A 22,882-nucleotide genomic window follows, 5' to 3' on the forward strand; every position below is an offset into this window, starting at 1 on the left:
TAAATATGGAAAAATATCACATACATGTGAACACACAAAAGAACATGCTATGCATTGCAAACATTTAACTAATAGGCATTTTACTAGACTTCCAGTGCTATAGCTGCCTAACAGAGCTCTAATACAGTGAAAGTAACAACCATAACTCATGGCCATAAATGGTAAAAAAACATTTCTGAAACTAGATGTGCTTATAATTTCCTTTTAAATTTTTTTTGTTTCTAACACACCAAAAGTTATTTTCAGATTAAAAAGACACACATATTCTCAGATGCAGATAATGCACATGCTGACTCAAAGAAATTAAATTTATTGTTCCAGCATTATGTAACTTGAACTGTTGAACTAAAAATTCTGAGAAAATGCAAAGAGCTGACAAGACAATATTGTACTGAAATTGCAGGCTGCCTACCAAAAAAGAACAAAAATCAATGCTTCATTAGATGAAAGCTTAGGAAAATTCATGTTCAGATTACACTCCCACAGTACTTTTAAAACAGCAAACCCTTTTTTCATAAAGCTGACACAGAACAATAAAACTAACTCAGGTCATAAGCAACATGACCTGTGGTGTACTACTGAATTCTAGAACTGCTTTGTCAGTATGCTTTAATTACAGAGCCTTTAGAGAGCTCTTCCATTGTGACTTTACAACTCACCAAAACCAAACCTGCTTTGGTGACATTATTATTTATTTTTGAAATACTGCATCTTTTAAAAACTGAAACTCTATCTTGCATAAAACTGATTTTAAAAGTGTCAGAAGTATTTTAAAAATGCAGTAAAAAGTTTCAAACAAAACTACACTCAGACACACATTATACTATTTAAATATACATATTAGCACAATCCCCTGTTTATTTTAAGTCACTTTTGATATGGCTGTGCTATGCAGTTAATTTCTGATCTCAACCTTGCTTCTGTAAAAGTCAGCTTTGACACTAGTTTAAACAAGAAAAGGATCCAGCCCTACTGGTACTTCACTAGACCTGTATTACCGTATCATCCATTCAGGGAAATAAGACTATTAGAAGACTATAGACTAGAAGACAAGCAGACAACTTCACAATTTCACTGGCAGTGCAGTTTTCTTTCAACAGAGTACTTCAGGAGATGATCTGTCTCATTCTTAATTGCTCTCTTGACAGATGTAGTTACTCATAACTTACCTTTTGAAAACTACTTGGCAGACAAATTTCACAATGATATAGAATAAAATTAACACACCATTATAAAAAAAAAAATCAACAAGTATAAAGCTGTTACTGGGCTAAGATTTTTTAAAAATTATTTATTATTACTATGAAAGAACCATCCCAGCCTTCTCAGGAGGTTTGTGGATATGCTTGTTATATAAATTAACATGTTTTTATGTATCAAATAATGTATTTCTTTGGTGGCAGGAAGAAGAGGATTTTAAAGTGGTAACAGTTTATGGCAGAAAATATTTAGCATTTTCTCCAAAATATAAAATTTTGTAAATCAAAAATATCTTCCACACAAAGAGGTAATACCTTATAAAACGCCGAAGGAGGTGATCCTTTTGCTCCGTGAACTTTCACTGCCCCACCATCAAAACCTACAGTGGTTAAAAATCAGTATTTAAGCTTCTTCAATATAACTTGAAATACATTCTTCTGTGATATTTATTAAGCAAATGCACTTAATTAAAAAGCAAATCACCAATAGCTGCACTGCCACAGAAAAGAGAACCTTTCACAAAACAATCCTCCCTGCCTTAGAAACCCAAACAGCAAATTAGTGACTGAATTTATGACTTCAATGAGGCTTTTAATAGAATGATTGAAATGTTTATTTATGTACTTAAAAAATAATAAAGAAAGCAGCCTTAGGAGTTCAAGCCCAATAGTTGTTCTCCACTTAACATAAAGTTACTGCACTCACACAGAGCAAACAATTTACTGTAGTTGGTTGGAGTGGACTGCAGTCCACTTGGTCAAGAAACAAAACAAGAAAGATTACAAACCAATGACAGCTTATTTGCAGATAGCTTATTAAATGAAGGGACAACTTAACTTTAGCCTTTATGTCAACAACAGAAACAGAACAGTCTGAATGTACGTTCCAGGGTTACTACCATGTTCAGTATTAGGAATATTAATGCCAAGAGGAAACTGCAGAAAATTGCTATTGTGCCATCAGGTTCAAGCTTGAACTAGAGAAAATTAATAGACGCAGCTCCTTGAAAATCAGCAATGCAGGATCAGCACCTCACGTCAGACAGACAGAATTATACTGTAGCTCATCAGCAGCTAACCTGAGCTTGCAAATATTTAGGAAGCAGTTCAAAGCTTTACACAAATACTCTAAAAAGATCAAATCAGAACATATCTGAAAAAGTGAATGTGACTAGCAGAAACTGTACACATCATTCAAATAACATCATCACTCTCTCTGCAAGATTGACATAAGATTAATTTAATTCTCAATACAGAACAGTATCTCTACAGTCAGAGTGAAAATCTGGAAGAGTTTCATGCAGGTGAAGGAGTAATACAAAGAAAAAAACCCCACAAAATAAAAATCATAGCATGCATTGACAAAAAGAAAACAGAAGCACCTCTCAGTTCAAACACTGCAAGTAATCCAGCAGGACAATAAAATCAGCAATGTAAACAGCAAAAACAGATAGCTTGCCTGTTTTTACTGGTGTACGTGTCAAAGCACTTCAAACTAAAAATATTTAAGAAATTTGCCCATTTTCCATCTGTTATATTTCTAAGAGGGCTAACTGAAAGTTCATGTGGAAGTTCATTTTAAGTTCAAACATGTCATATCAGGTCATTTGCAAGCTAAAAGTTCATAGGAAGGTTAGGGTTTCTTTTTTTAATTTTTATTATAAAAACTAGTGGCTAAGAGCAGCAAGCTGGTCTTATCAGACTGCCATTTGGTTATGTTGCATAAGCAGAAGGTTCACTGTACAATTTTATGGTACTTTTATTATTGATGCAAAACATTTTTGATGCTACAGTGTTTTGAGTTTTATCACAGTAAGTTTTTAATTTAAGATTTCAATTCTTCTAAGTTTTATAAAGACACTCAGCATACTGTCACAGGTAATCTCCATTAGAATGAAAGAACATATAAAACAGATGCAGTAAAACACAAAATTCAAGTGACCATAGCTAAACATTTTTTCCAAGCTGTCTTATCCAATCAACAGATCTTCAAATCTGCCAAGCCTATGTTTTTTTCTTTGTTTTGTTTTTAAAGCTAAATCCAGAACATACATAACCATCTTTAGTCTACTGGCTTTTGAAAGTTTCAAGAACAGTAAATGGACTTTTTCAAACAGACATTCTTTGGTGGAAATCCTGTACCTCAGCACACTTCTACCACTTAAGATCCACCTAAATGCCTAGGAAATGCTATAATAGAAAAACGCTATTATCAAGTAGTGCTTTGAAAGACACAACTTTTCCATTGTTACTAACATTTCAAATGCCATATGAGAAAACTATGTACAAGACATACTTTTTTTTTTCTTTTTTTTTTTTTTTTGAGCAAAGAAACTAAGCAGCAGTTTAAAAAGAATACTGAAATCATAGTGGAGCTGTCTTAATGTTACTTACACAGAATACAGTTTAAAGACTTGGTATGTGCAAGGCATGCATTAAGAAGTAAAGCAAAAGGAGCAGTGATCAAAGATTTAAATAAGCCAGCCAACAAGACAAATTAAGAGCATGATCAGAATTTCTAAAGGAATTTCTAGCAAAAGTAGTTGAAAGATCAGTTTAATATCACACTCTAAGGAACTAATTTAACAAGAAATACGCAGAGAAAGCATGGAAATTAAAATAACTGCTTTAATTTGATAACCCAGTTCATTGACAAAGATCTCTTAACATGTAAGGGAACTAACCTGGAATTTCAGTGATGGAAACTTTGGAAAAGTCACATGTGACATCTGGTAAAAGATAGCGCTGAGGATCACCCAATTCATACACCAGCTGTTCAGCTACAGTGCCGAAAGAGATTAGTCCCCCTGTGTCTGGTGGTTTGGAAAGAATAAAGTCTCCTTCAGAGGAACATTCTACAATGGGAAAGCCTATGTTGTGCCTAGAATATGAAAGACATTGAAAAACACCCATAAATACAAAGGGAAAGTGAAAAAAAAAAAAATAAATGAGTAACATACCAGAATTTTATGGTAATGACTAATTAAATAAAACTGATCAAGAGTTGTAACATATCTGGTTGTTTCTGCAGAAATACATGTAAGAAAAAAGCACTGAACAAACTACTCAACCAAAATAATAAGAGGACACATTTTGTTGCCTGGCAAAGGCTGCAGATGTAACAACAGATACCTATAGTAAACAGATAGAAGTGAAGAAGGGAATGGAGAAGGACACTAAGAAAAATAGTTAAAAGTAAAAAGAAGCTGAAAGAATTAGAAAACTATGATTAAAGAGGTAAATTCAGAAGAGGCACCATGATTGCTAATTCTAGGTTAGTTTGGCTGTGGTGAAACACACAGCATGAAGGTGAAGACATGTAAATAAATCCTGCACTCTGATTTTGAAAAAGGCAGTTAAAGCAAGAAGAACAGACTGTGCTGGAAGTCTTGGGGATGAAGGGAAGCAGGTAACAAGAGTAATCACACCTATTACAGACAATTTCACATGTTAATAATAAATTATATACAGAAAAGTTATAATCAGAAAACAGAAAGATGTATGAAAATTAAGATCTTCAGCCCAGAACAACAAAAAAAGAATGAACAGAAAATTATTAGGCATAGCAAAAAGAAAAGCAGTAAAACAGAAAATTACAGACATGTTTGTAAATGAAAATATTCCTCCTCCTCACATTCTCACCAGAGTAATATACAGAAAGTGACCAAATAACTCATAGTCTGTAAGAGGCACATGCTGGTCATTAGAGTATCAGGGCAGAATTTAAGAGTTACGTGGATGAGATCTAGATATCTGCTTTCCCAGATAAAAGGCTTTTATTTTATTTACTGAGAACTTTAGCAAAAGTAATGATCTAAAAGAATAATGAAGTACCTGAAAAATAAAACATAGCCTTAATACTCTTCTAAAAAGGCTACCTGGCTCACTCCCCTCTCACAGGAAGTGTCCCAGAGACACAAGGAGTTAAGGAGATACAGCCCCTTGCAAAAACAAAATTGTTCTAAGAAGGTCCTAATAATGAAAGGTGGTGAACATCACCATTCTCATTAAAGTCAATGACCTTCAGGTCCATTGTACGCACTTAAAAGTTAGTCCATCTCTGAAATTAATTATTTTTGGGTACTAGTGGTAACAATGTGCTGAACATACAACCAAATTGGTTATCAGCAAAGGTTAGACGAACATAGTTTGTATAACATAAATCCACAAAGTTTTGAAGGAAGTAAGCAAAGAAACCAGTGAACTCTTCAGTGACATTTGTAAAAGTTCATGGGAGTTTGAACAAATTCCTTATCATTGGGAAGCTTCAAACATAACCCCATTATTTAAAAAAGGGATTATGAGACAAGCTCTGTTACCAGAGATCAGCAATTTTAATACTGATAGTGTACAGAACTTGCAAAGTACAGTAGCTGGAGGACACCTAGAAAAGCCCAAGTCAGATCAGTAAAGATTATACTTCATTAGACTGGGCTTTGAAACTATTTAAACCACTAACAGATACAGGTGAAAAAAAAAACCAAAACAAAAAACCAACCAAAACCAAACCCCTCACCCTACTGCATACAAAGAATTGAATGGAATTAACAATTCTTTATACCAATTATTCTAGGGTTGGCGGTTTTTTGAGGGGAAAAGGAGGGAGAAAAAGATGGCTGCAAGAAGCATGTCAAATTCAACATTTTAAAGTCTGACACAGAAAAAAGTAACACCCAAAACCCCTCCCAATTCCTTGCCCTGAATATTAATGTAGAGTAACAGACTAACATGTCATTGTCCAAATCTTACAGGTAAGGAGACCTGTACAGGAAGCACCACAATTTGCCCAGTGTTACATAGCAGTATCAGTGACTGAACAATAATGCTAGAATTAAGAAGCTTATACTCTGTTGGTGCCATGCTTGTGTGCTTTGACCCTACCATCTGTCTTAAGGCAAGAGCACCAGCTACCTTGCCAGCAAGCCCAATGCAGCTTATTTGAATCACCTACCCAAAATTGAAATTACTTCCATCAAGACAGATTAGCCAGTGCAGTCTATCCCACTGCAGTGACAAGGGGTACCTTTGCTGCAGCCCACTGATCCAAGTCATCAGCACATGCTGCTCTTACAATACATTCCTGCACCTGTGCCCCAGTTATCTTTTTCCTGAAGGAAGAAGAGGTGAACTGTAGACACTCAACTTTCTACTCTGAACCACTGAGTCTACAAACTCGATTTAACTTCAGTTTGCCCAAGCTCCACTCTCAGAAGACCTGAACCATTAAAACCCAAGAAACTACAGTATAGTGAGGCAAAAAGAGAAATTTCAGCCCCTAGAATGGTTAAAATCTGGCAAACACTTAAGTCATTAAAAGCAGACCAATCATGGAAGAGAGCAGATAAACAGTATCAGTATAAACAATACTATTATTCAGGTCCCTTACTACGCAAAAAGGAAGGACAGACTCTGATCTTCCTTTTATCTTAGGACCATCAAAGTCAGAGGACCTTTATGGTGGAATTTTTTATACTGCCAGAGTTGCTGGAAGGAGACCATACAGGTAAGAATGTACTTTGTGCAACAGTTTCTAAATAGCCTCCAGGGTTGAGACATACTTGCTATATAAAATTGAAATTCAGTTCTTACCACTTAGAGCAAAGTGTTGACCCAAAGCTTGTAAGAAAGTCATAAGGAGGAGAAAAGCCATCCTAACACAAAAAATAAACCTGAACAAAAATCCAAACAAAACCAAACCCACCCACACCTGCCCTCCCTCCCCTACTCCCAAAAAAACCCTCAAACAACCAAAACCAAAGGTGAAACCCAGAGTGTTCCTAGAAAAGGCATACTGACCCAGCACGATAAGAATTTCTAGGTATATTTAAAGCATCCTGAAATCCAAGACCCAGAAGATCAGTGAAAAGAACACTGAACTAGTGACTTACTATTCATTCATTCCTTTCATTATTACTCAGTTTCAACAGTTAGCAAAGATGTCAAGGAAGACTTTTTGCTTTTGTCAGAGATAAGCGTGAGGGAAGTTTCCTCCTCAAGGTACATCATTACCAAATAAACTTCCCTGAATGTTCAGTTAGTTGCAGAAGATGTGTTCTCCCAGGTCACATCAACTCTGAAAGTTTCCCTCACTTTTTAACAATTCAAAACATAGAGATCCAGTGAATCGAGTAAGAAGCCCCTGGATTCCATCTGTAACTGGATGACTGGGAAAATACATACATCCTATACTACCTCATAGCAGATGCCAATAATAACCTAAATTAACATATGCATGCCTAAGAGAAAAAGGTCTTTTGTATATTGTTAAAAGACATTAATTAAAATTAATTTTCAGCTTGGAAACAACCTGGGCTAAGCCACTCCTATGGCATGATTCAGTCAAGTAACAGCTACTTAAATTTGTCATTAGAGCTCACCAGCAGCAACAGCTCCCTGGATGAAGTATTCTAGCACATACCAGTGGTACTTTGATCACACCATCACCTTGATTTGCACTTCCACTGGAAGTAGTAACTCTTTGCCAAATTCACTGGTAGGTTTTGCTGCATGGCTATGCACCATAGGACATCTGCTCTCTAACGTGCCAACTTTATGCTGGCATAACCCACAGCCACATTGTAGTTTTGTACAGTGTAGCAGGGGAGTTAAACCACAGACCTATGAACTTGAACTTCAGCAGCAACTACAGTCATGGCATCCAAACTGGCACAGGGGCTAAGTGGTTTTAATAAAAGAATTGCATCAGTTCAGTGATAAAATCCCCTAGTATTGCAATATCAAGCAATGTAAACAATTCTGAAAAGAAACTACTAAAATGAATTCTAATCAAATTATATGATAGTGTAATTAATAAAATACTAGAGAAAAAATTATTAAATTACTATTTTAAACATATTCTTTGTAGTTCTTTCAGCACAGAGTTCAAATACAGAAGTAACATACATCAGTTTGTGAAAGATGACAACTACCATTCTTTCATCCAAAACATGTTTCGGCTTGCGTGTTTGGTATTTAAATAAATAATAATTTATATGCATTAATAAACCAGAGCACTGAATAAACATAAGCCAAGATTAAACCTCGGAAACCCCCTAACAGTTAAAGCAGGTCCTCACTGACTACAGCACAGGGATAAAGTTCTAAAATAGGTTTTCTTGCTCAAGCTACCTTCTCATCAACCACCCACAGCTGCTGCTGTGGAATCAGGACTCTGAAAGACAGTCTCCTGTCAGTTTTCTGCCTGCCAATGACTTACTCTTGGATTATTTTTTTCCATGTAAAATGCTGGTTTTTCTTCTGTTTTGGCTGTCAGAAATGTTACAGTTCATGGGCATGTCACAGGTGATAACACAAACCATCTAAGCAAAGGTGTTCTCTCTGTCTACTCTGGGATAATGCACTATTCAATCTCTGGTAGCTATGAAGATAGCCTTCCTTCTCGTTTTGCCACGTATCTTACACCATTTGTATTACCAAAAAGGTAAAATCCATGATCAGTACTGGGTCCTCTTTGGCTCAGGAAGAAAGATACTAAGATAAAGTGGGTATTTTTTCCCTCATAAGGTACCAAACCCTACAAGTATCTCATTCTGGCCACTACTGATAGACTGAGACTACTGGCAACAATAGATGGGACAGCTAACATAGTACAGTAACTTGCAGGGGAAGATGCTGCAAGAAAGAAAACAAAATAAAAACCCAACAAAAAAGCCACAGCAATGCACATGACATGGAAGTGAACGAGGGTCCAACCAGGCTGTGGTATGAACTTTTAGCTTTACAGTTAACACGGTTTCCTGGGATGTGACTCAATGAATGTCATGCTGAGGACAGCTCTAAGCTGACCTTCTCAACTCCCTGGGCATGTATTTTAACTGCAATGCTATTAAGTAAAAAGCAGAAACTGCTACCACTTTTAGCAGTGTTTTTACAACCAATTCAAAACTGCTAACATGTGTCAGGCAAAATCAGCACAAACTTATAGGCAAGGTATACACATCTCTTTATAGGTAGGTACCAACATGCTTCCTAACTTCTGCTGCAATTCCAATTTAGGCAAAAATTATTGCATCACTTATCTCCTCCGAGTAGGGCATTTCAGAGTATGCATTGTATGTAAACTCTTAATGCCTAGGCAATTTCAGGCCAATCATATTGGATGTCGAGTGTTTTCAGCTGCCTGGAATAGATGGCACTAGAGAGAAAAAGGCATTCCACACTGCTGATTGGGACTCACATGCTGGATTCCGTTCAAGTCCCACATTAAGCAATCTGGATCCAGCCCTTAAGAAACTACAACTATTGACTTACCCTTTTGGTCATCCCAGGCCAGAGGATTATGCAGTCTCAACCATTGCACGCTCTTGGCTTAGGGCAAAATGTCAGTGTTTATCATCTCCTCAAAATTATTCTACTGATCAGCTTTAGTTTATTCTTGCCTGCATTTCAAAACAAAACAAAACAGTGCACTAATCACCCACTGGCACTAAATAATAGTAAGAGACAGTAATGTCTGGGGTTAAATGAAACTAAATACAGAGCTGTGCATTATCAGCATAGGTCTGGCATCACAGTTCATCTTTGCACATTACATGAATTCCCTATGGAGTGCTCCACACTAGACAGTAAATAGGGAGCAGTGATGTATTATCACTTCTTCTGACCAGATGCTGACATATATTACTACACAAATAACAGAAGTGCTTTTTTTGATAACATTTATTTTAAATAAGTCATTTAAGAATGCACATTAGTCATTTATAAACTGTGAACTAACAGTTTCTTGCATTTTCTCTGCTAAGCATGAAAGAATCCACACAAGAGGCGAGTCAAGCAGCACTCCCCTCACTGGAAAAGTAAACAGCACCAACCCTCTCTACCTGTCTGCCCATTTTCATGGAAACTGGACAAAACTTCACAGCTTCAAGATCCCTGCCTTCAAGTCAAATACATCAAAGAGATACAGCCAGCACAACTAAAGAAATCCCAGTGCCTTAGGTAAACAGACAGATACCAACTAAATTTGGCTTCTATCAACTAAAGTAACTTGGAGAGTCACAAGCTGAAGCATGTACTTTACTTGTTGTACATTAAAAGTTTACTTTACCAAGACAACAAAGAAAAAGAAACCAGTTTTAACAGCTAATCATTCAATGGCCACAATATACCCACATGAACATTCCTGAGGCTTAAAGAACCTTTTTGCAGTGGAATTAAGTTCCCAGAAGTGGTATGCATCAAACATTCCAAGAAAATTTAAATAAATAAACAAACAAACCCTCACAAAACTAAAAAAACTATGCTGGACGAATGAAGGGGGTCTAATCCAGTGCCTCAATACTCATAAAGGTGATAATATATAGATGGAATCTGAGCTCTGACTCTGACTTGCCTGGCTTTTCTTAGTTTAATATAAAGTCCTCTTGTTTACACAGCTGATTATTTTTGCTTATACATAAACAATAGGCAGATAAGGTTTACAAGTCTAAAATTTGATAAATTCTTCCTTTTCTGTTTACAAGTTAGACAAACTCACTCCCATCAGTCCTTCCTAACAGTACACTTGCACAGCAATGTGCACTACTGTTCTCATGGAGAAATAAAACCCGAAGAGAGTTAAAATATGACCCTAAAATATGAGTCTAATCATAACCAAACCTACTCTTTGCAATAAGATGTGACGAAAAGAGACAGACTGACCTCTTCTGTTTAGCCACCAGAGACCAGCATAAATACTGTGAAAGGTTCTCTTAAGCTCTAGTGTAAAGGTCCAGAAAACATTTGCAGAGCTGAATGGTAAGTAGTCTTGGCTGCATGAACACACTCACGGCAGTGGGAAATTTATATGTGAAAGGCACTCTAACAACTAACAGAGAGATTTGACTTTGCTTCTTCCCCCGCATTTAATGACTTTGTTGGGGTGATTCGGAATTAACATTATGTATCAGAGACATTATGATTTATTGAGATCTAAATTACACACACTTACTTTCAGGAGACTGCTAAAAATGTAGCTTTTCCTAAATGAGGGAGAAATCATTAATAGAGCATTACTCAAGTAACTTCTGCAAACTTTGTCAGAGCTCTGCTGACCTATTGGCAATACAACTGATGCTGTGGCAGCAAGTATTGCATGTTTTGGTCATTATTAAGACTACAAATTACTGTATTATTGTGCATTACACAATGCATTATCTGCATATATTGAAAAAAGATTCGGACTGTCTAAAGCAGAACCCAATGCCATCAAGCTTCTTTAAGAAGTCAACAGGTTACTACTAAGCTATCAAATGGAAAATGTGGTTTTCTGCAGACCAAAAGCTTTCCCCTTCATGCATTTGGCCTAAATAAACTAAACAACTATTTACTGGGGGAGGGGGGAAGAAGGGAGAGGGAAGGGGAAGGGAGCAGCAAAGCTCTAACAGGTCTCCTCCCCTCCTTCCTTCCCCCTGTATCCTGAATGGATGTGCTGGACTTTAGTCCACTTTAGTCAGTCATCTACTCTGCCTCTCCAGATATAAAATTAAAGCTCACATGTTATTTTGGTTTTGACTAGTTTCAGGGATTGATCATACAGGCTATCATGCGACATGCTTTTATTTCAAGAATTTCAACAACAAAATGTTTAAGACTTACTGAATTTGCAAACAAAGCTGTTAATTTTAAAGCACCATGATTAATTCTTTAGTAGACTTAACCTGAAAGTAAATAAATTACTATTATATTAGCACAATTACAATCATGACTGGTTCAGAAGGATGCATGTAGATCAATAGGGACAAAGTAGTAGAGCAGTATTAGGTGCTGACCTTCTATATTGTTTAGTAGCAATACAAGTCAGGACCAGTCAGCTCTAAGCTACAAGACTATGATTTTAGACACAGTTATATGATTTTTATATATACACACACAAGTATTAAATATACATACCCAATGTATGTATACTTGTCTGTAAAATTAGGTACTCCCACACCAGTAGCCCTATTGTGGTTTAAGCCCAGCCGGCAACTTGGAACCACGCAGCCGCTCGCGCACTCCCCCCCCTTTTCCTTCCTCCCCCCGCTCCCGGAGGGATGGGGAGGAGAATCGAAGGAATGTAACTCCCACGAGTTGAGATAACAGCTCTCCAGTAACTAAGGTATAATACAAACCACTACTGCTACCAATAATAATGACAAGAGGAATAACAAGGGAAAAGGACACAACCGCTCACCACCCGCCGACCGATACCCAGCCCGACCCGAGCAGCGATCTGGGCCTTCCGGGTAACTCCCCCCAGTTCATATACTGGGCATGACGTGCTGTGGTATGGAATACTCCTTTGGCCAGTTTGAGTCAGGTGTCCTGTCTCTGCTTCCTCCTGGCTTCCCCTCCTCTCTGGCAAAGCATGAGACTGAGAAAGTCCTTGGTCAGAGTAAACATTACTGAGCAACAACTAAAAACATCGGTGTTATCAGCATTGTTCCCAGACTGAAAGTCAAAAACACAGCACTGCACCAGCTACTAAGAAGGAGAAAAAATGACTGCTGTAGCTGAACCCAGGACAAGCCCATAGTTTAATAAACCCAAACTTCTCAAACTTTTTTTTTCCAAACCAGACTGCCATTTCTCAAAGAAAAATTCTTAAAGAACTACCAAGCATTTTAACAACAAAAGTAGCATTCTCCATGATTCTGTTTCTTTCATTCTTCTATAAAGCAAGGTCTTACAGAATCACAGTCACAGGAAATTTTAAGAAGTTTCATGATACAGCACAGTTAAGTCATCAGGAAATACATCAGAATAGGAATAAAATTAGCAGTTATAAATTCCCAAACTGAACAGTGCCTTGTTACTGTAAACCCTCTCATGTGACTTCCTACTGAACACAACAGTAAGTGCAGTTTGTTCAGGCCTAGTAGCCAAACAAAAGGTAAAAATAAACCTTTGACCCTGTTTCTTTCAATGCCATCTGTGCTTTCACCTGTACATCAACAATGTTCAGGAACTCAGAAAAGCAGAATACACCTTTCAGGATCACACTCTGAATCAGAAGCAGTCACTACAAGAAGAAGAAAAAAATCATGGCAGCCCTAGAGAACTAACTCAGGAGAGTGGCTCTTCAGACTGCAGGGCCCAGCGTTCTGCTGGTTCATCCACCTGGACTACAGGTTGCTCCCAGTGGCCTCCATCCCAGAGTGACATTGGGAGCAGGAACACACAGGATGAAAACCACACTTCTCTCCTGCATTTCTCATACTGCTCTTCAGCCCTCTCCTCAGCCATGTAAAAGCAATACCACCTTTTACATGACATGGCACAGGACATTTCTCCCTCTCATCCCAAGGAAAATACGAATAAACTGCAGCAAGAACCACTCATCCTATGTAAAATATATTCTCTAACTATTTTTAAACTAGTCTTAAAAACAAGCTGGTCAAAAGGAGGCTACATTAGTCCTTCCTCAGCAGGCAGAAGGACCTACCTGTGTGAAAATCCAATTCAAGAAGACTGAACACAAGATACATAACTTTTTGGAAGGACTGGTAGCTCGACACATTTGTGGAGATCACATCATACAGCAGGAGAGGACTGTGGTATACATTCATCCCTACCAAAGCAAATTACATAAAATTTGTGACTGAACAGTAGGTAACTCTGATCTAACTGATGACTGATGTATATTGTCTGTTCCATTACAATAATACATGTAAACCAGCAACAAATCTTCAAAAGAAGCGGGGGGGGGGAGGGGAAGATAAAATTTTTTTCAGATCATCTGCTTAAGTTAACAAAGAAAGCCCCCAGTTGGCCAGAAAGGAAAACTGCAATAGGGAGAACAGACCACAGAAGAGTAACAATAAGGTGGAAAAATAACAAGAGACCCATATTGCTTCTTCCAAAAGAATAAAGTAGAAGCAGTTTTCACAACACACATATAGTAGGAAACCTCATCTTTGGTCCACTACAGACATACATGCTGATGTCACAGTTACCTACCAGTCTGGTACTGCATGCCAATCAGTGAATATTCCACCTGTACATTGAGCACCACATTCAATGAGATGACCTGCAAGGCTAGGAAAATGACATTCAAGTAACTAAATATTCTGTAAAAGCAAGTTTCACAAATCCAGCTTTAAAAATACAACAGTAATAACAAGGGATTCTGAAAGATGAATGTAAGAAGACCTGAAAGGAGTAACTTTTACATGAAGAAAAATTAATACCTACAAGATTATCTAAATATGCAAAGCCCGTTTTTAAATCAAGAGATAAAAGATCTCACTTCAAATGTGAAGAACAGAATGTATTATGATTACATACTATGATTCTCAAATCTTTAATTGTGACAGTCCAACAGTCCAAACACTCAACAGAATTACAGGGAAAACCCTTATCTCTATCATCCCAAATTCAGTGGAACCAAAGTTTCTCTCCACATTTATTCGCATGTAAAAGGAGATCCAATCATATTACTACTAGGTGTACTCCAGTTACCTAAGCAATCACTCATTTTCATGGACTTCAACACAGTCAGATTATGCAGAATATTAAATTAAATGACAGAATTTTACCCTATGCTTTGTGTACCAGATTCCTAACCTTAGGGCCTACAACTAGGGTTTCCAAATGGAACACTAACACTGAGCTTCTGAAAAATCATACAACGATGCTGACCTCTGAGTGAAACTCCCACCACCCATCCCTGAGGATAAGACCTGCTACCATCTTAACTATCAACAGAGATGGAAAACAGAAAAAGCTGGGAATCACTGATCTATACTGTAAGATTTCATCTCTTGACACAGAATGGGCAGGAAGAGAAAGTTAAGCTGTTCAATAAAATCATTCACTCCTTTCCTCATTTTGTTATTTTAAGTTGGTTCCAGAATGAAGTTTCTATAATTTCAATTCCAAGCAACACTATTAAGCAAGCCTTAAAAAAGGACCCAAAACCTAGCAAAAACATTTCAATAACATGCAAAATCACTCATTAAGAAGTTTTATTATCCTGACATTATGATACGAAATATAAATTTACCCATTTCTTCTCATATCATTTACCTTCCTGCAGCTAGCAAGTCAAATTCATCCCTATTCCAGCCAAACTAGAAGAAAAATACAAAAGTGTTAAATATAGAAACATATCATACAGTTCAGAAAACAGTACATAGTATGTTCACTGCTTTGAGTGACAATGCATTGGATATATTTTTACTTAACTGCAGAAATCTAAAGAACAATAACTGGCAGAGGCTGTACGCAGATTTGAGTTGCTATGCAGTAAGTTCGTAAAAGAGCTCTGATGTTTTCTGATTAACTAGAAATTATTTTTCCCCAAGTTCAAAATAGTGCAAGCAATATATTCATTGTTTCTTATTTAGAACTTGCCAGAAGACTCCTTTCAATAAGGCAAATAAGGCATCTCTGCAGTAGATAAAACACTGACAGCTATTTTAGGGATGTGAACAGCTAGGAACAAAGTAACAGCCCACAATGACAGTTACAAATGGGAAAGTTTAATTCTCAATTAGGCAATGTTTGACACGGATGAAGTCAGGAGAGTATGAAGTTTTAGAAAGGATGTTTGTAACTAGACATTAATGCATACCCGCTTTTTTTTTTTCGCCCTTAATGTGCACCAAAAGAAAGCTTGCATATTTCACAGTGTGTGGTCATTCACAGAAATGTATAAGCTATTCAAAATACTTCAGAAAACCACATATCCTGCTTGTATAATTTAATGAAATTCAAATAATTTGATAAATGTTGCACTGAAATTCAACTACTTAAAATAATACTGCTCACCCATTAAAAAAGCCCAGAGTTTTAGACCACCTGATGCGCCTCCCCGCGAAACCAGTGAGCTCTACTATCGCCACCTTGTGGTAAAGAAAACTATAGTTCTTCTTAACCTTGCACATCAAATTTTAAAAGGGTGAAAGTACGGAGTGAAATGCTGGTGAAATATGGCAAGATTTCCTTCACTTCACCAAAACACTTTCCAGCTTCATGACAGTCAAGTTCACAAATATCCCTGCTATAAGTTTAGAAGTGAAAACTGGCAACTTTTCACGCATGTAAGGAAAAAAAATTAAGTTGCTTACTATTTTTAATTTAGTATCCACATTTTAATAAGGGACAAAAACTGGCTGACAATGGTTGCTGAATGTTCATTCAATTAAGTTTCTTATCATGCGGGAATTAACTTGTACTTACAGAATGAATGAGCGGTCCTAATACAATCCCACTGTCAACACATCTTCCCGTCACAACAATATCAGCTCCAAGGTCAAGAGCCCTGCTTATTGGTCTTGCTCTAAAGATGACAAAGCACAATAGCAAGTATTTAATTTTTTAATAATTATTTTAAAAAAATAAAAAAGAAAAAAAAGTATCAGTTTCCTGCCACCCACAGGATAAAAATCACTTGAAAGAAAGTCCTGTAGGAAATCAGTAAAATCAATTTGTCATTTTGTATATACACCAAGATTATTTGAAAAAGCAAGTATCAGAACACTCTACCAAATACAGGTACTTAAATGACATAACTGAAACGCTTGTCTTGATGCTCACAGAAACTGTCTTGAACACAGTGCATAGAGAGTCACTTCTATCATCAATAACAGAAAATACTAAGTATTTTTCAGAGATTCATTACTCTTATTTCATTTGTAGATGAGTATATAAAAAGACCAATATTCTTCACAGAGAAAGCTTGGTGACTTTCCCCTCCAATTTCAGACCCTTCAGGTCAATTTCCATAAGTGTTTTTAGAACTTGCAATATCAACCAACTTCAAGAAGATTGCTGTGCAGTCATTATTTCTGAAGAAACTCAGACCACAGATTTTCCAGATACTTCAGGTTGGAGTCAGCCCAGTCGAAATTTGTCAGGCTTGAAAATATTAATCCAGGTGAACTGCTCAAATTTATACTCTTTAGTGAGCAAGCTTTGACCAGAGTGCATGGCTCCTGGCTTCTAAACCCATGCTATCTGCTGGATCTTTCTATTCTTCATCAAATAGACAGCTTGAAGACACAAACCACATAAAACATGTGCCTCGAAGAACTAAACCAAGAGCAATGTTTTTCCACAGTTTCTGTAGACATAGCCCTTTTTTTGTCAAGAGGTAATTCAGAAGACACAGAAGTTTTTAGTCATGTAAACATTAAGTATAGTGGTTTGGTTTGTTTTCTGTTGGTTTGGGGTTGGTTCGTTTTTACAATACTAGATGAACCAAAGGATACTAGCTAAAACAACAAGCAAATATACAGCATACAGAAATAATTTACACCTCTGGGCACAGTGTTAAGTAACACTCACAGGTAAAAAAAAAAAACAAATGGGGTTTCTGCATACATACATACAGGACACTGATAGAAAAACTGTGTAACTACCTTTAGAAAGCAGTAAATACAGCTCTTATTGTTAAAAACGCATGTGAACTTAGTCCACAGAATTCCTAATAACCCAAATCAGGAGAGACAAAAGAAACACTTCAGGATTGATACCCATCTGAAAAAACTGTACTTAAATCAAGAATGAAACTGTAAACATCATCAGATTTAGGGAATGAAAAGTGTTTACAGATTTTACCTGATACACTCTGATGTTGACTTGTTTTACCGGTGCCTATATATAAATCTACCATTTGCTTTATGAATAATCACCCACTGCTGATGTTGTCAAAGAAAAATGTAACTTATGAAACAACTCATTTAAGAGGCTGAGTGCAACTGAGATTAGGGGAGATCATGAGATTTTTCTCATAAAGAAATACTGCTTTTATTAGAAAACCAAGACCATGAATCCACTGTTCTAGAATCTGTTAATGAAGCAGAGGTAAAGGATTTTTAAAATACCTCTTCCTCATACTAGCCTGCTTTTGTCCTCTCTGCTTCAATGTGCACTGCTTTTTTAATTTGTAATAAAAACCATAAACCACCAGAATCGGAATAAACACTTTCTCACAGTTACAAATCTTAAACATTATTTCTTAGATTTCATGTTCAGTTACCTATGACCTCCAAATGTTGCAAGTCAAAGTTTAACAAACAGAAGATCCAGCTACAAGAGAAAACACTAAAGAAGAATTTAAAAAGACTCATCTATTAAAAGGTTTCAGTTTACAAAGAAAAATACATGCTGTGTTAGGTACAGCCATACCTTGTTATGTGCTAGTGATGAGTTTTAAAAGTGCAATGATAGTAAGTGAAAGATCATGGCAGTTTTTCCATGCACATTAATGTGGGGGGGGGGGGGCAGACTGTGTGTAGATTCCAGAAAAACACTGAACAGAAAAACAGAAAGCATTATATATATATATATGACATGGAGGATGGAAAACCAAAACCAGGATCACCAGAATCATGAACTGGTAGAGATGCTGGCTTTTGGGAACACCTGAACACTGTCAAATACAGCATCACCAGCAGAGACAAAGAAGTCATCATCCCATTTCAAACTTGTCAGGCCCCATCTAGAATACTGTGTTCAGTTTTAGTCCCTGTTGTATAAAAAAAAAAGCCATGGACAGGCTGGAGAGCGTACAGAGAAAACTACAAAGACTATCGAAGGACTGGGAAGCCTGCTGTATGAGGAGTGGCTAAGAGAGCTGGGTTTGCTCAGCTTAGACAAAAGGCGGCTCAGGACAGATCTTATCACCATATCCCACTATTTAAAGAGTGACTACAAAGAAGATGGAGACTCCATTCTTAAAAGGAGTCATATGTAAAATACAAAGTGTAACAAGCACAAGTTACTGCTGGGTAGATTCTGACTGGGCACAAGAGGAAAATTTTTGATAATGAGAACAATCAGCCATTGGAATAATCTCCCCAGAAAAGGGGTGGATTCCCCAACACTGGACACTTAAGATTCAGCTGGACAGGGTGCTGGGACATCTAGTCTAGGCCATGCTTTGCCTAGAAAGAATGGACCACGTGATCCCTGAGGTCCCTTCTAACTTGGTATTCTATGATTGTCCCATCTCTCAGTCCTTTTCAGAACCTGGTAAGGCTCTAAATTAAAAGTTTATTTACAAGTTACAAACAAATTTTTTCTTCTAGTTGCCTGAATAACGCAAATGTGAACCTCACATACTAGGTGGTTGTAGTCAATGTGTAAATAGTATTCGTCCATAATAAAAGCAACTTGTTAAATAACTCACCCAAGATACGCATTCATGCTATGAATGCTCTCTGGAAATTGTTTGCCACTCTCTAAATCAGTGATACCAGCTCCTTTTAGGTTCTCTTTCTGTTAGAAAACAAACAGAACACCACATCAATGAGTATTTTATAATTATCTGCTCCAAGCCTTTTACTAGTATCAGACAACAGGTTCACTTCATAGCAACTCTAAGCAAAGTATACTCATTAAAATTAGCAACAATACAAATCAGTTGAATGGCTAAAAGCCCTAAACACACTTTTAACCATAGTTTTCCAGCACACTGAAAAGTAAGCAAATCTTCAAATAACCCTAGCTTATTCACAGATGATAAACTAAAATGAACTGGTATATTCCCTAGGCTTTTAAACTGTCTTTATCTGCTGTAGGACCAAGTAAATCAAACCCTGCAAACAGAAATTTGTCTGCCGTAACAGCAATGGTGGCATGGCCAGAAAACAAGGCTAATTCTGCAGCTCCAGGTCATACCTGGAATACACTGTGTTTCCAGAGGGGTAGGTAGGTCAGGGAGGTAGGCATTTTTGATCATGTCTTGGTAGCTTGGGAAACCAGTGGATCCAGAGGCCAGTGACTGCATAGACTCAATATCTAATGCTAGTTACAGGGGAAAACTATAGTGTGGAAAAAAACTTCCACGTTGAATTAATTTGGTATTCTACTGTAATAGAATACCTCCAAACCACAAGTAACATTTCCTAGTTCAATTTATGATGTTTGGTATCAATAGTAGAAATTGTCTGTAGACAGTAAATGCTGTCTCTTTTTCTTCCTGTAAGTAATGTACTGACAATAGCACAGAAAATCCATTTCAGATCAGCAACATCCATGCAAACCTCAAATAATGACCATTTTACTGTAATACCAGTAATGAAATTCAGGACCGTGAATGCTAGCAATTTCAGTAGGGTAGAAGTTTCTTGAAAGGTAGTCCAAGCACTGCACATAAATTGCAAGTAAAGAATCTTAACTTGACCATCTTCCACATTCAATAGCATGTAAGGAGTAACAGAGCCCACACAGATAAATAATTTTCCAAGTTCAAAGCAGAGATCTAACCACAGTGCAAACCTATCCCCTCTTAACCACTATCAATGCATAAACTGTTTTCACAGTATCTTTTCACGTATGGCTAATGCTTTTTGCAGAACCAGACTTCATACATAATGCATCATCCTTTCTGTCAAAAAAGGCTGTATATTTCATCTTTCAAGTTTTATTGGGGTTTGTTTGTTATTTTTAATGTTAAAACTTTCATACCTCCACTTAACATTACCAGCCATAAACTAATTATTTAGAAATAGAAAAACAGCTACCTGTAACCAAAATGACATCCGGAAATGCCTGTAAACTACTCAAAACAGCTAGAAGAGATGAACATTTGAACATGTGATAACTACAACACATTTAAGTTCAAGAGATTTAACATTCAGGATTATTTAGTTTAGGCAGAAACAATAACATCCTAGTTTCTCCTGATGAGCAAGCAGCCCTTAGATCCCATTCAGTTCGCTACAAAAAGATTAACAGCAGACCCAGTCTTATAAAACTCACCCTCTACACACACCAAACATAAATGTGTCAAGAATTCTTTTCACGCATAAAAAAAAGAATAAAATGAAGGAACAATTTTCAGATGCTTTTAATGGTAGAAGACTATTGCATAAAGATACACAAAATAAGTTCCTATAGGACAGTAAATAACATCTTCATGCTATGCAGACTAATTTCCTCAGTGCTACTAAGCTTTAAGACAAAGGACAATACCTCACTCATTAGGTCATCTCCAGCAACAACAGCTATTTTCAAATCAACATCTGCTTTCTTTGCTACCTCCTGAAGGGCAGCTGCACAAGCAAGTGGATTAATTCCACCAGCGCTACTGACGACACGAACACCTAAACAAAAAAGACAAATCAAGTTCAGCAGCATCAACTATCACTTACATTTAAAAAACTTAAAGCATGCTGAAACACAAGCAAGATATCACTCGTTGCAAGGTGTCAGACATCTAATGGAGTATTAAAATCACATTAACATATGAACCCCACTTAATCTGATAGAGAATCAGAGTAAGTCAATGCAGAATTGTTTACAGAAAAATAACTGTTACAGATACTTCTCACCTTTCCTTTATACATGGAAGGAGAAAGTGACCAAAATCACATACATGAGGTAGGCAGACAGTATCAAAACAACTCCTACAGGAACAGTATTTGACACCAGTCATTCAAGAATCCATGCTCTTTGAACAACTGCATTTTAGCAGCAATATGCATCTATCTCTCTAAATTCCAAACTGTTAGCAAGGTATTGGGTACTCAGAAGTGATCCCCTTTCTCCTCTCAAGCTCAGAAAGCTGTATACTCATACTAATGCGAACAGAGAAAAACTGATCAGAAAATACGTCATGTTCTACAACTACATGGGAAGGTTGACAAACTTTTACATTGCACTGAAAATGTCTAGCTCTGATGTTTTAAGACCTGCAAAGGGATGTTCCATTCACATATTAAATAATAATATATGGAGATGTATGTACTATGTACATATTTATAATAATGACTAACATTTCAAAGTAACCCAATTTAAACGGCACCATCAGACCTGCACTTCATATCTTATTATGATGGGATTTTTGCTGATGCTTAAAACATTATTCCTAGAGGACAGCAAAACACTGAGGTAAAACCCATCTGTTTATAGTAACAGAAGCCATACGAAACTCATCTAAGCAAGTGAATTTAATTAACATACAAACTCATGTGAAGAATAGCCTACCTTTCCTGTGAATATCTTTTATATAGGGAGCCATGGCAGCAGAGACAAAATCTGGAGTGTAACCTAAAACCTGAAATAATTAAAAGCTGTAACCATTTGTTATGGTTAAGTCAACCAATCCTTGGTTAAGAGAAGAGAAAACAGGGAAGAACAACTAGCTCTCAAGATGCTTGGATAATGCTATGGAAAAGGATGTGAACACTTCTACTAGATGAAACTGAATATATAAAGGCCCGGTTGGATGGGGCTTTGAGCAACCTGGTCTAGTGGAAGGTGTCCCTGCCCGTGGCAAGGGGTTTGGAACTATATGATGTTTAAGGTCCCTTCCAACCCAAATCATTGTATGATTCTATGAAACAAATACATTTAAGTAAGAAGTACACAAAAGCAAACGTGTCCCCATAACCTGACATGTCCTAAGCAGACCCTGAGTGCCATCTGGGTCGGAGGAGAGCTCGGAGGTACCGGAGCCCCCGTAACACCGGGGAGCTACACTCCACCCAGCCCAGCTCCTTGCCTGAGCCAAGTCGGGCATACCGGGGCTGAGCGGCGGCTACTTACGGGAGACTGGGTTTTGGCAGCCGTCAGCAACGACACGGTCATCTCGGAGAGATAATCGAAGACGAGGAAATCCAGCTTCCCTCCGTACAGCAGCTGCGGCACTGGCGGGGCAGGGAAGAACCGCCCGGGCAGGGAAGAACCGGCCATTAGCACCGCGGTACCCCGGCCCGGCCGCGGGGCAGCGCTGAGGCGAGGCGAGGCGAGGC

The 22,882-nt window shown here is 37.4% G+C and overlaps 1 protein-coding gene across 1 annotated transcript; it reads right to left on the minus strand.

The window, feature by feature from the left end:
• Window positions 1-3,982: 3,982 nt before the first annotated feature.
• LOC104401016 lies at window positions 3,983-22,823 on the minus strand. The gene is made up of 9 exons (XM_010009404.1): window positions 22,677-22,823; window positions 22,116-22,185; window positions 21,102-21,232; window positions 19,315-19,403; window positions 16,362-16,461; window positions 15,207-15,250; window positions 14,139-14,216; window positions 9,471-9,598; window positions 3,983-4,080 (listed from the first exon to the last, which is right to left on the minus strand). Exons 1-8 carry the CDS (start codon window positions 22,821-22,823, stop codon window positions 9,589-9,591), a joined length of 669 nt encoding a protein of 222 aa, XP_010007706.1. The 3' UTR covers window positions 3,983-4,080; window positions 9,471-9,588.
• Window positions 22,824-22,882: the final 59 nt, after the last annotated feature.

The sequence above is a fragment of the Nestor notabilis genome, unplaced genomic scaffold (genome assembly GCF_000696875.1).
Source record: "Nestor notabilis isolate BGI_N333 unplaced genomic scaffold, ASM69687v1 scaffold5832, whole genome shotgun sequence".
NCBI lineage: Eukaryota > Metazoa > Chordata > Aves > Psittaciformes > Psittacidae > Nestor > Nestor notabilis.

Bases quoted from the DNA above. Each gene is read 5' to 3' on its own strand.
- LOC104401016 (XM_010009404.1), bottom strand. From the start codon at position 22,823: ATGGCCGGTTCTTCCCTGCCCGGGCGGTTCTTCCCTGCCCCGCCAGTG. The intron at 19,404-21,101 runs GTATTGTCCTTT...GTTTTCTAACAG, and splicing joins GAGATGACCTAATGAGTGAG to AAAGAGAACCTAAAAGGAGC. The intron at 14,217-15,206 runs GTAAATGATATG...TCATTTTCCTAG, and splicing joins GACTTGCTAGCTGCAGGAAG to CCTTGCAGGTCATCTCATTG.